This window comes from Ixodes scapularis, unplaced genomic scaffold, assembly GCF_016920785.2.
Source record: "Ixodes scapularis isolate PalLabHiFi unplaced genomic scaffold, ASM1692078v2 PGA_scaffold7__128_contigs__length_106722199, whole genome shotgun sequence".
NCBI lineage: Eukaryota > Metazoa > Arthropoda > Arachnida > Ixodida > Ixodidae > Ixodes > Ixodes scapularis.
The window spans coordinates 48,331,838-48,346,504 of record NW_024609882.1 but is presented as its reverse complement, the minus strand read 5'-3'; the positions used below and the strand labels follow the sequence as shown (position 1 = coordinate 48,346,504).

The following is a 14,667-nucleotide window of genomic DNA, read 5'->3' as shown; positions in this document are numbered from 1 at the left end:
TCAGGTTGACCGGTGTCGCGTTGCGTTCGATCTCGATCACTGCCTTCGGTGCTTTGCCCCGAGCGCATCTCTCGGGCGCCCCCCACTGCCTCGTCTTCTTCGCTTAAGTCCCGTTCATATTGTCACAACTACCCCCCTTTCAAGACAATTGTGTATATGCAAATACTAATCACAGAATCTTTTCAAGAAAATCACAGTACTTGAGTGAACAAAAAACAACTGTTCGAAATACAACGGATGTACACGAGTACGCCATGAACGACAAACTAGGATCCCGGAAAATCTCAGATTTCGCGTGAACTGATTACGAGTCATTGAAGCCCTCCCGTATGATGCGGCAGTCCGCTCCTGAATGTCCTCCAAAGACTCTTGGGACCAGCGCTGGCCGTTCTCAATCTGCTACTCCTTGCGCCTCACATTCTTCAGCCTCAGAACTTCCTGGTCCTTCTCGGCCTGCGTCCACCTGCGCTTAAGCAGCTCGCCGTAGAACTTGGACGGCCCCTGTCTTTTGGGCCTTGAGGTCGATGACCTCGAGTACCCCCGCCATAGAACTGGGCAGTGCGGCTGTCCTTGTAGATGGGGTTGCAGTCCAAGACCATGTTCTCTGACGCAATCCAGTCGAAAAAAACTTGCTGTGGTTGAGGAGCTCTCTTCTTCTAGAGGATCCACAGTTAGCGCTCCTTGATGGTCTCGAACTCCTTTCCCTTCTTCTTCTCCTTGTGCTCCTGCACCTTGTCCTTGTCTTTCTCATCCTCATCTTCCGAGAGGCGCTCACTCTTTCGCTTCTGCTACCGATCCTCCCAGATCGCACGCCTGTCCAGAATCCGGTCCGGAATGTCACCTGTGCTGCTCTTGGCATGCACGCAGAACAGCTACGGCTTCTTCCTCTCCTCGTTCTCGTCCTTCACCCTCTCCTTGCTCTCCTTGTCTTCTAGGAACGGTCTCTGTCCTTACACCTCTCCTTGCCGTGCCCCTTCTCTCGGTTCTTTTTTTTTCTCTGCTACGAGGCAGAGACCGTTTATTGTTTTATTCTCGAGTGTTTCCTGTGTTCTTTGCTCCGAGACCAGCGGCGTTTTTCGCGTTTCCGGCCGCGATCCAACAATCTCTTGAGCTCCACCGAGCTCGCTTCGGACTTGGTCTGGAGGCGGTTGTCGACGTCCGAGGTCATTCGGTTCGCTCTGCACCACACCAACAGGACCCTCCAGACGTTCAGCTGTGCCACATGGCGCCGAACCTCTCCTTGGATACGATCGGTGGTTACCTTCGTTTCCTGGTGAACCGCCATAATTTCTTCATGTGCCCCCCCCCCCCCTCAGTATCATCATTCGACACCAGTTGGAAATGAGTGTCGAATGAGGGTTCTCGTACCTCCTGTAGAGAACATCCTCACGTAACACAAACTCAGATACGTGAGATTTTACCGAGACGAACTTCCTCCCAACGGCCGCAAAGCATTTCCTCAGCATTTCGTAATTTCTCTGTGCCGTTTCCAGATTGGTGTGGTCTATCTCTGTGGGTTCCAGTGTTACGACTGGTAGCTCAGAACTTGTCGTCTTCCTGGTTGCTTTTTCCAGCTCCCCCGCACATCCTCCATTTCTCTTCAAGACTTCACAGTCTTGTCTCAACTTTTTCTCACTCACGGCGTGTCTTCCAGCAGTCACGCTCTCCTCTGTCGTCCTCCTAGAGGACCGTTCCTCTTTGTCCTCTTCAGACCTTGTCGTTCGCTTTCCTTTCCATTTCTCATCGGGATCATCAACCCTCCTCACTCCACTGACGTTTCCAAATACCAGATCATATAACGGATCCTCCATGCACATGATCGTTATGCTACCCGTAAAATACGGCGTTTTCGATTCGATCTCAGCCTCCGGTAGGTATTTAATTGTCCTATCAATGAGGAAAACTGGGTTAATAACGCCGTTTAACTGATGATCTGAAACCAGATCCCTCCTCAGTATGACCGTGTTGCAACCACTGTTTCTTAATACGGTCATTATCCGGTTCTCAGCTTCAGCTCTCACTACTGGCATAGTTTGCCCCAGAAACCGTGGGGCCTTTTCTATTGCCGCATTTAAAATTGGCATCTTGTCCCCATTTTTCAGGAGGACAAATGACTTTTCTTTTGGTGTTTCTTTGTCAACATCCGCAATCATACGAAAGCCTGGGGCGCCTTGTCATCCTTTTCTTTTGGCTTCCAGGTACACGTCTCTGACTTGTGCCCGGCCTTTCCACATATTCAGCACACAGGGCTGCGTTTGTTCTTAGATCTAGTCCAGCAATCGGCCATTTTGTGACCGGGCTTGTTGCACAAAAAGCAACGGCCCGCTTCCTTCGTTTGAAGCTGCGGTCAACCATCTTTGTTCCATCCTCCGCCGTTGTGTCCCACTTCCTCTTCTCTCATTTTAGCCAAACACGTTTGTCCCTGCGCGTCTTAGAAATGGTCAGCTGTTGTGGCCAACTTCTCAAGACACTTGCAATTTCTCTCCTTTAAGAATTTAGCTAGTTTGGTACTGCATATTTTCAGGAACTGGTCGCCAACTATCGAGTCTCGCCCGCCTCAATCCAGCGGTCTAAGTAGCCAAGGACCCGAGCCGCAAATTGCTTCCCCGTCTTTGAATCTTCTGGTTTGCTCTCCCGGAATGTTTCACGATATCCCTCGGTGGTGTAGCGAAACCTCTGCAAAAAGCTGAGCTTGACCTTTGCATAGACAAGTGACTCTTTTGGGGTATTCTGCCAACAACTGTCAGCACCTCGCCGGTGAGACACAAACTTAGGGACATCGCCCGTTGTCCCTAAGTTTGGAACCTATGGAACCGCTGCAACAAGTTATAGCACTACAAATGTTAACATAAAGCCACTAGCGACTTTTTTAGAGACTAAAGCTCACTGAAAATAAAAGTTACTAAAGAAGGTCTTAGTAAGCTTCTATGAGTCTCAGTATCACGATATAATCTTCATACATGTATTTAGCTGAAGCTAATTTTACCAAAAAGGTGAAAGAGGTGTAGAGAAACAAGCTGCTGTTGCAGCTTGAAGAGGCCCCAATGTCCTCTTACAGATCAGTGCTGAGTTAGGCATCATCCAAATCAAAGCGAAAAGTTCAATGAAACTATCAATAGATATTGTACAACGTGAGATCTGTTTAGTAAAATAACAAATACAACACAAAATGTTTATTTTAAATATTCACTTTACATTCCAAAATATAATTGTTTTTGAAGAACGATATCATAAGACCATAAAAACTCTGAGTAATATGTACAATTTTTAAAATTGGTTCCTTTGTGAAGAAAAGTATATAACTATTTAACAACAAACAGGCGAATACTATCCAATTTGACTCAAGCGTCTAGACATAAATAAAAGAACTCCCGGAAACGACCTCCACTGCTGCTGCTTTTGTTGTTTGCGTTATGAGCACGCTCTTCTTTCTTTCGTAATCTTGACCTAAAATAAAATGGAGCAGAATTTTCTCGGACCCGCTCCACCGCTCGCTTATGTCGGTCCTATAGACATTTCCATCGCTTATCGCCCAGGCGAAAAATGTCGAGTCACTGGACTGTTACGCAGGCGCGGCGTACGATTTTTTCGCAAGAGGCGCTATTGCGCGTGTTTAGAAGGCGTTTAACAGTCCAGTAAGAAAAGATGGCAGCTCGCAGAAGGCGTTTGTTGGAAAGGTCTATACTCACGTCTTAAATGTCCTAGGAGAAACACTTTTTTTTTTTTTAGTTCACAGAGCAGATTGGGAAGATGTTCCCCGTCAACTTATATCTAGCATGTCACGAACCTACCGCCATGCCAAAGTCCTGGAAAATTTTGGTCCCGGCTACTCATAGCTGCGGCCATAAATTATCCACCACTTGGATCAGTGCGATCACGAAGCGGGCATGTCACCCTCTTTTGCGGGCGTGGCTAATACTACCTAGAAGACGTGCAATCACGTTAAAGCTGGAGGATAGTTACTGCAAAGCGGTGTGCGCGTTCGTCTTGGCGTCATCGTGCGCTACCGTAAAGCTCGTTCCAAGACGTCATGACTAGCACTGGCGATGACGCTGACGTGGAAAGAGGACGCTACTTGTATCCACTCGCAATGACGCTTGGGGTTGGAAAGACGCAGGTTATAGTTTTTACCGGGCGTTTGCCTTTCTCTCCCTTTCTCCGCTAAATTTAGCGGAGAAAGTGACGCCACATGACGTCCCTTGTCGTCAAGTGATGTATACACCTTAGAGAAATTTACGACACGTCACCTATTCGTCAACTCAGTTTCGCAGCTATGTTGACCCGGAAGATTGACGTCTTGTGGCCAAAACATTAACTCACTTTCTCCGATAAATGTAACGGGAAATTGACGTCGCGTGACTTGTTTACACCAATAAAGTTAGCTGCTGAATTTAGCGGAAAAATTCACGTGTTGTGCCCTAGGCACCAATCCAGTTGGCATCTAAACTTTGCGGGAGAAATAGAAGTCGCGTGGCATGAGATTACGTGACCAATGCAACCATTCAGTTTCGTGGCTCGATTTTTTGGGAACATATATGCCACCTTGAAAGACCGATTCCCTCACCAATGTCTATATTGCACTTCAGGTATTATAGGACTTTGAAGGTAAATTTCGCTGCCAATTTTTCTGTTTAATCTTTACTCGACTAGACATTTGTTCGGCGAGATGCCGAACTAATGGACCATTCATGTTACCTCTTTTATATGTAAGAGAGCTGCAACTGACTTCATTAAAAGGTTGATCAAATGCAGATGCCATTATGCTCCACAAAAAGTTTCTAAAAGAGCTTTGTCTCTGAGGCGTACAAAATACAGTCAGTCCAGCCCGTTCTTCATTTCTTTTGAACGCGTTCTACAGTACAAACAAACGGAGCAAAACAAGAATCATCAACGGGGCAGCGTCAGATGTTAGTGCTTTTTTGATCTGGGGGATTTCAAAGCGCAAAGAACACGGACGAAGAAGAGACACATCAAACACAAACCGGCGTTAACTTTCAACTGATCTGGGGAAACCACCGAGCACAAATGCGTGAATAGTCCCTCTTATCTTGCCAACCTCCTGTGATGAAAGTAGCTCATAAACACAAACAAAAGATGTCAATACTTTAAACATTCGCATCAGTTCGACGTCTCCACACAAAACCATTTAGAAAAGAAACTACATTGTCATTTAGTGAACTCGAAGGCAGTTGTCACCTGAGGACTTCGTAAAATACGCTTCAATTATTTCCTTTTAAGTTTTGTTGTTTTCTTTTTTAATAACCTTTGCTAATTCTAACAGTGGACCATACCAACACCACCTAGACAGAAGGTCTCCGCATGGTCTCCTCTCCCTCTATGAAGCGTCATCAGAGTCTAAAGGCGCTAACTCGGCTATTGCCCCCGAGCCCGTCCTTCGAGACGCTGATTGGAAACGAGCCCAGCCGAACACTGAGCAGGACTCGTGCCCAATCTCAGGCCTCGATCGATCTGACTGTGATGAAGCGTCAGGAGGCCTTCTGTCTAGGTGGTGTTGATCACACCCGCACCGCATGCCGTGTGCGGCAATGTGTCCCCCCGATTTGTTACGAACCGCTAAACGATGTTCACGAGCCCGTTCATTAAAACACCCTCCGGTCTGTTCAATATACAGGCGCCCGCACTTCAGTGGTATCTCGTAAACAACATTAGAGGCACAAGCTATGTATCGACTGACGAGCTTTTTCGAGCATTAAACATGTTTCTGTCTAGTCATTATAAGACAAACTTTCGCCAGCTTGAATGGAGCGGAGAAAGTGACATTGATAACGTACATAATTGCTATTTTATAAAGGTGGTGCGACACCTTGTGTAAGTCATTGTTTCTGAGTGTGGCACGTGGCAAGTGCGGGCTAACCGATTTTTACAGCAGCATCTGAGGGGGATAGCAAGCAATTATTCTTTTTGGCTCAGAGCTCAAGGGAAATAGTGAAAGTTCTACAGATGGGAATGCCGAACGCGCATTCGATATTTAGGATTGATGTAGAGGATCTGTTTTATTCGGTAACACACGGAGGACTCTTTAACGTTGTTCGGGACAATATCAATTAATCTGAAGAAATTGTGCTTCAAAATTCTACAGGCGTCAGCAGCGACAGCTTTTTAGCATTTTTGGAATTTTATCTCCGGTCGACGCTCATGAACATTAATAGTATGTTTTAAGTGCAAAAAGCGGATATTCCTATTGGTTCCTCAGCAGCCCCAGTATTGTGTGATATATTTTTCGTATCCATGGACAAGCGCACACTCGAAGTCCTTAATGACATGCATGTGCTTAGAATTTTTAGTCACGCAGATTTTATGGTTTTGTGGATGATTACGCGCAGATGTGTTAAATTGAAGTGGTCACAAAGGTCGTCAAATTGTTTCAGGCTATATCGGACGGATTGAAGATCACCTGGGAACTTCTCATAGACAAGTGTATTCAGTTTTTATACCCACAGCTTACTTTTACAGATAAACACGTGTACTGGTTGTACACATCGTGTTCAGAAAAGAGACCCCTGTGTTTTAATAGCGCTTATTCTAAGCTGATAAAGCAAGGGATTGCTCCCTTGTTTTCTTCAGGCTGCTTTGACGAAAAACTGCCATCACGTTTTAACGACTAGCTTTAAACTTCAGGTAGAACGCTTAGACAGGGCGGGCTGCCCCGCCTGCTTGATTACCAGCGTGTGCAAAGACCTCCTACAAAATATCAAAAGTAAAGGCAAGAGAGAGGACGGTCATTGAGAAAAAGTTTCAAAATCAAGACTTCAAGTGTCTTGATTTTGACTCAAGGTGTCTTACAACCTTAAGGAGATAGCAATTAATTACGATGTCAATGTTGTTTTCTCCGCTCCATGCAAGCTGGTAAAAGTTTGTCCTATGATGACTAGGTAGAGACGTGTTCATTGATTGAAAAAGTACGTCACTCAGTCCACAGCTTGCGACTCTACTCTTCGAGATCCCACTAACTTGCGGGGCGTGTGAATTGGACAGACTGGGCGGTGGTTTAATGAAAGGGCGCGTGAAAAATACCTAACTATTTGTAACAAATCGGAGGGCACCTTGCACCACACTGCATACGGTGCGGGTGTTGATCTCCTGTTAGAATTAACAAAATTTAATAAAAGAGCAAACAACAGGACTGAAAGGGAAATAGTTGAAGCGTATTTTATAAATGTCCTCAGTTGATAACTGCGTCAGCACGCCATTGATTTTACTAAATGACAATAAAGTGCCTTTTCCAGATGGTTTTGTGTAGACACGTTGAACTGAAACGATTGTTTAAATCAATATCATCTTTTGTTTGTGTTTACGAGTTGCTTTCATAACAGGTGGTTGGCCAGATAAAAAAATAGTGTTCAGGCATGCGTGCTGGGTAGTTTCCTTTGAATATATCTGTTGAAAGTTAGCGCCTGTCTGTGTTGAACGTGTCTCTTCTTCGTGCGTGTTTTTTTTGCGAATTTAAGTTCTCTAGATCACAATGAACCAATTCGCCCAATCCATAGTTCTAGCTTTTTTTTTAATTTGAACTAAAATGCTACGAATAAACTGCGGCGCGGCTATTTTATTCTTCCCGTGAATATGTGTGTCAATCTAAACTCAGGAGTGTGTAGAATCGGTCTACATTTTGTCTCCGTATATTCAGTTGCCACTTTTGTTCTGCAATATATATATAAGCATGGTTAGTTCATTGGCAATAGTATTGACAACCCTTTCTATCCCAGCTCGGAGAGGGGATGGCCACGAGTACGCGGAACCTTACTCTGCTCTACAAGTAAACCAGCAGAGGACTTTGGATGACCCTGAGTGTACAACAGCCATATCCTTAGCATACCGGGTAAGTCCATGCTTCGACGAATTCACATTGCTTCTCCAGAAAGTTTCAGAAAAATGTTAATCTGCACTGCACCATATTATGTCCTATTGGAAGTGAAGCACTAATAAAAATAACACATTACAAGCTTACCCTCTTGAAATCAGCGGTTGTTTGACGATATATAAAGTTATTAACCGATATGAATTAGTGATGCAATAACGCATTTAAACACAATCAATAGAAGTAATAAATATTAACCCAATGGAATTATTTCTGATATTGGTTTTTAATCAAACTTGGGAAATTGACTGGCCTCAAATATTGACCATCGTTGTTCAGATGTGTCTTCGTATCGCAATGACAGATAATCTGTGCAGTTCAGAGAAAACATTCTGAAATCACATGTCTATCGTATTAGGTTGAAAACTCGCTATAAGGTTATAAATGCTAAAAAATACTACGCTTAATTTAATCACGCACCAAGTAAGCGCTTGCACAAGTGCTCAGGCAAGATATCTTATAAGGTACACAATTTTACCAATGTCAAAAGTTAAGATGGCATAATGTTTAATCATGCTGGCAATTTCAATTTTACGTGCCTTTGAACAAATTTGAAGCGACGTCATACTAATACATTGCAAAACTCATTTAGAAGTAGAGGTCTGGTAATATAGCATAGGATTTGCATATTTTTGTTAAGTGTTTATTGTGAGGGAATCCTGTCAAGTTAGAGCTGAAGTTCTCTTCCAAATAACCGTGAGCTTATTATCGCCTATACCGGTTATTCGGAGGGAAACAACAACAAACATGGCCAGACTTCAGGGGGGAAATGTCCCTTCCGGTTCGCTATCGGTTTTATTTTTCTTGAGAGCCCGCAAAGAGTAGAGCGTACCTTAAAACTCTCAACCGGTGAAGGCCAACTGCGGTAACATCTAAAATTTACTTATACAGGATAGACATGCCTTGACGATCCCTTCGATGAAATGATGGAACAATTGTTCCTAAAAAAATTACAAATATGCCGAAGGTATCGCGTGCGCATCTTCACGACCTAAAACCCACAAGTCCCTAAGCTCGTTCCACTGCTTCGTGAACGGCTAGGCAGCGGCGATGGGCACCTACCTCCCCCAGGCACCGAGGATTTGTGCCGAGATTCCCCACAGGGGAAGCCGAGATTGGTCTTTATTTTAGCAGACAATCTTCCCAAAGTGTTTATTACACTTCCCTTAGAGCGACTCGTATCTCTACATTGCACAAGTTTCTAATGTTTTGACTTGCTTGCTTTGGAATTCTATGTTTCTTTCTGAGAGAACTGTGCCCCTTTTCAGGCCCGGTAGGCATCTATCGTTGTAGGGAGATGGTCAGTCGAGGCGCCGTCGGCGCGGCTGGCGCCGGACACTCGCGGTTGTCGCATTGCGTCATCTGTCGTCAGCACATCGAAGTAGGTTAGCACCGTCTGGTTATGCCGCCGCTGTGCAATCACCTAGGATCGGGAGCGTCGGTTTCGTCCCTAATCTAAAGATAATGAACAAACTTCAGACGTGATATTTGTGTTCCTGCAGGCGCTCTTCTGCCACTTAAATACACGACAGAGGGGGATTTCTAGACCCTAGCTCTCAAAAAAGTGCTCCGTAGAAAACCAAGTGTCGTCGCACACACACCCCAACACGCGTAGTAAACATAGCAGAACCAAAAGTATCTCCCTCCCCCCACCATGCGGCTGGAATTGGCGCTAACACCCCGTTTTGCATAGGCACAGTGTATGCTAATAATTTATACATCATACATACCAAATTTACCTTTATAAAACATTTTGTATTAAAATTATAAAAAAGCTAATATATGAGTTAAGATCCAAACATTGTCCTCATCAACGCAATCTAAAAATTCCGAAGAGGCTACAGCAGTCTAGCGTTGGGGGGAACCGATTGAACTCTTCTAAAATTTCATTTTTCAAGACAAAACTTTCTGCCAGATCATCTCTGTTTGATACTACTAATCTTTTTGTCTATTTATTATTGTCTGTTTTATATATCACAGGCAAGATGTGACGGAGCTCCGTACGCGACCATAAAGAGGAGTCCTCCAAGGCCACATACCGCGGCGTTTTGCCAAGGTAAGAAAAAAACCAACGTTTTCTTTTTAACTATATTATTCTTAACATTACATATATTATATTAGAAACTAATAAAAAGTAATTCTGTGAAACCTATTAGCTCTAGGCAAGTGAGAGATAGAGCCTGAAAATTTTAACCTTGCAAGTAGCCATAAATGTAAGTGATTATTTAATGAAAACTTTTGTTCCGGCAACCAAATCTTACAGAAGCAAATTTTAGTTCTAAGAAGACTAACGCCATCTGCTCTAGAAAAATATATTAAAATGTTGCTTTTACCACCAATATTGCATAATGGGTAATACTTTGTTTTCTGTTATAAAACTTCGTACGGTTTATTTTGTATTAGGACATGTACAGAACAGAAATGCCGCATATGGTCTTCGGTTTAGGAACGAAGTTTTAACTAGAACTTCACTTCCTTTGACTTCCTTGTTACGGAGTACTTGGGTAAAACCTATCAACGGCATAACCATTCACTTCTTGAAAATTCAGACAAGCACGGCGATGTTGTAAAGTAAGGGTAACACTCCCCATATCGTACATTTCTAAAAGTTCTCGTACGACTACTTTCCCGCGAACTCGTCAAGAAAAAACTATTTCCAAATGACGAGGCCATAATATAATAAATCAAAGGTTGGTATTTGTAATGTCCCATTAAAAACGACGAGGTATGAGAACTATAGAGCTCAGTTTCACATTGCAGTCATTATTTTATAACTAGACCTATTTCGACCATGTCACTCACTCAATTCACTCCACAGATTGCAGGATTGACTCTGGAGTAGATGCAAAAACAGACTTAATATTGCATAAATTGCAACCTTTGTCATCCCATTGCTGTTTGTTTCATTGTCATCCCTTTTTAGAATAAAAACGAAACACCTTTATGAAGTACGTTTTGGGAGATTTTATGTTGCGGCCAATTTTACATGAGAGTACTCAATGTTTTTATTCTTTTGTAGTAGTCAATATGGCTAAATTGTAGGGTAGGATCGGAGTTTTTCCAAATATGTAATTTGTACATTATGTACGCCGGAAGTACTGAAAGACGACATTTTATAAGGTACCTCATGTTTATATTTATCATGATATAATTTGCCACTGGGTGTTGAATGAAAATGGATATGCACTAGTAGGTAAAATATCAATTAGTATACAATTAGATGTGCTAGACTAGTGCGGGAAATAAAACGTTCCAAATATTCATATCGCAAGTATACTTTGTATTTCTAATTTAACATGCGAAACACATACGGCTATAGTTTGATATTGTGTACAATATTGTATAGTACCATTCAAATGTTACGTTTAAAAACGAGGTTTTTATCGCGTTTCCAACAATAAATCATTGTTCTGTTAGCAGTTGTAGTATTCATACTATGACAAAGTATAATTTTTATAACCTGCATAAACACAACATTCCAAATAGTGCTTTTATCAAAATATTACGAATTACCACACATTACTATACTTATTCTAGTTAAACAAATCACGCATTATACCACAATTATTCTTGCTAAATCAGTGGATCTCTTTGTAATCGTGTATTTCCCTTGACAGAAATCTCTTGACAGTGGGATGGCTGCAACGATGGATCCGTGCAATGTCTGGTATAGCAAACATGAAAACGTGAGAAACACTCTTCTTAATCTCATGATCTTCCGCTGTACATCAAATAGAGTTTTAATATAACTCACAAACTTTGTATTCTAGTTTTACTAGCTTTAAACGCCAAAACTAAATTTGAGCAAAAAGATATTTTAACTGAGAACAACAAGGCGGTAAGCTGGGCGAGTTGGGCGATCTTCAAACGTGAAAATAGCGCAAATATTTGACAGAGGATGAGTGAAAGAAGTGTACGGACAAATGCGAGTAAGAAAAGGGTCGTCCAACTTAAGCAGAGACACGTGTCGCTGAAGAAAAGACGATACCTGGAGCTGCCAAGAGTCTTTCTGGGTAACAATTGCCCTGAACGGTCTGAGCTTCTTATGGGTCTTTACTGAGAAGTAAAGGCCCATTTGTCCGTGACCTTCTTTCAGTCATCCTTTGTCAAATTTTTGCACTGTTTTCACGTTTGAAGATGTTCAACTGAGAAACGTAAACATTATTGTAACAGCAAGTAAATACTGTTTTACTAATATTCTGAGAGAAAGCATATGATACTGTCAGGCGCAAGCCCTAAGTAAATTTTTTTTCTTTATTTGCGTCCGAGTTATAGTTTTGCAGAGGGCCTAACGCAAAAAGGCGTGGTTGCCTGTCAAGGGCTTCTCACTCTTTTGTGGGCTCATGCCAAATATGAAATTATATTATACTTACGTGTTGACACTACTAAGTCCCCTGTTTGTTCATGCCTTTCAATTTTGTCACTTAGATTGGAGGCTGTTCTATTTTTTCTGTAAATTCAATCAGATCAGGCGCTAAATGTGTCTGACAATATTTGCGAAGTAGCAGTATTTTCAGTGTATTTGGCACGTTCTATATATTCTCACAGATATTTTAAACACACTGATTTTTACGGGTACTTGCGCACAATATACACTTATATATTGCAGTATTTCAATTCGGTTATCTAATAAAATATCGTTTGATGCCTTCCATAAAAGACGACACCCTTGAATATGCCGAACACACAACCATGTAAACCGTTAGATAACAAATGTGCAACGTGTTTGCTTTCATTCCGGACATATTGCTTTTAGAGGAAGCGAGAGTTAGAGGAGCGCCGTCTTCACTAAGGAAGTGTCAGACTTGGTGGACATTAGATGGAGAAATATTTGTCATGATAAGTTAGCTACTTAACTCAAATCTGCTAATTACCCTTTTAATTGTTGGGCTTACGACTCATATAGAAATTTCTGTATAGATGACAAATACTATCGAAGTTCCGAATAATTTAAAGAACTGGCACACAGATACATTTTTAAACATTCATCAGTATTTATTTTTCAGTTTTTTTTTCGGTGGATTTTAAAATATCGCTGAAAGAGTGTGCATGCAGAAAATGCTGCCCACACTGACATTCCGAATGGTGTAGTCGTTTCAATCATTTCGTTCATACATTGGAAGTAAACGTTATTAGATTGTCTCAGCTACAGAACTGCCCATAGACTCTTCTTGGACAAGCATTACACCCTCCCTCCCCCCTCTCCTCTTCCTCTCCCAAAACGGCTTGCGTTCTTGCGTTTGAAGCGCCACCGTTTTGGGGGAGGACGGCTGCTATGGTCGCTGCGGTGTGTTCTCTGGAATGCATCAGTTTTGAAGCTCTAGATGGTGTTTCACCGCACTCTGTTGAACACAGTTTTGAAAAGAAAATAGGTGGCGCTTCAAACGACAGGAAGAGGACTGAATGGAGTGAGGGGGTACCCCCCCTCCCCCCTTTGCGAGAGTTCAGGAACTGAGGTAATCTCGTAACGTTGTCGGCAGCGTGTCCTTGGAGAGTGAGCCGGCGACAGTGAGGAGGTAACTAAAGTGACTAAATCACTCTTCTAAGCGTTATTGTGGTCAGTGCTTGAGGCGCTCTTTTTGGGCACAATTCTATAATCGGGCAAAAGTAAAACGCGGATTGGAAGATTTTTATCTAAAGAAAAGTTACATGTTTGCCAGTGCTTAAAACTGCGATAATAACTGCCGGTAGTACCGCCATTGTCACGATCCCTACAACCAATAATTCAAAAGTTAATTGGCAAATATATTTTAATTAGTAAACTTACAATTAGCATTATATCCTCGTCTAACGGCCATCGAGTTTATGAACACATGGTGAATACGACACTCGTAAACGTGTCACCCCTTTTTTTGAAGAGCTGATTTAAAAACATACTGTATATGTTTATTGTGGGTTCTTTCGTGGTACATTAATTACAATAATAATTTTACTAAGTATAAATATCAACCGATTTATTGCTCTTCATATAACATATCTTCAATATCGCACTTTAAACGAACTTTGAAAAATTCCAGATATTTTACAAAATATTAACCCTTATTTTAGGAATGAATAAACATGCTCAATAAACTTACTTCTTTGCCTCCTAATAAATCTAAATTATTGTTATCAGGAATTTAGAACTCAATAGTTTCCTGTAAAGTTAGGAAATACTACAGTGAATTCATATGTGTAAGTTTAGTATTTTGTTTTGAATTGAGATATTATTTCGTAAGTTCTATTTCATGATGTGTAATTTACTCATTACTTGTAAAACAGGTATATACAAAGTAATCAGGAAAATTACTTTAGATATTTTAGCAATCTAATAGGGCCAGGCTAATCCTCACCCTTCCTGAATTATTCAAATGTGCTTTTATATATTTCTCTGACTAATATTAATTACAATATCCCTATAATAATTTATAAGTATCGCGTAGGGTGGCCAAATATTGACAATTTTAACCGGACGAGACCCCACCCTCTTATACAATCTTTATGATCATACATTTTTTTTCGTTTCAGGATATACCACTGGACTCCAAGAATGCATTCTCGCATCCACCGGAGAGCCTAATTTTTGCATAATTACTTTTACCTGCGATGACTTATATGTAATGTCATAAAACGAGCAAAAATGCAATCGATTCTCAATAGTAAACAGTACTTGAATAATCATTCAAGTATAGAAGAATGTCTGAAGAGTGCGTTAATTACGATGGAAAATGCTGCCAAATCTCTAGTGTAGCACATAAGGCCCGTGGATCGGTTTTCATTATTTCCCACTGATGTTACATGCAAAGCTA

General features: G+C 41.8%; 1 protein-coding gene across 1 annotated transcript in view; it reads left to right on the top strand.

The window, feature by feature from the left end:
• The window catches only part of LOC8027808 (Down syndrome cell adhesion molecule homolog), a 232,735-nt gene extending 221,228 nt beyond the window's left edge, over positions 1 to 11,507 (top strand). The window contains exons 25-27 of the mRNA XM_042286222.1: positions 7,728 to 7,840; positions 9,860 to 9,935; positions 11,497 to 11,507. Coding sequence (XP_042142156.1) covers positions 7,728 to 7,840; positions 9,860 to 9,935; positions 11,497 to 11,507 — 200 coding nt within the window. The remainder of the gene's footprint in view (positions 1 to 7,727; positions 7,841 to 9,859; positions 9,936 to 11,496) is intronic.
• The last annotated feature ends 3,160 nt before the right edge of the window (positions 11,508 to 14,667 follow it).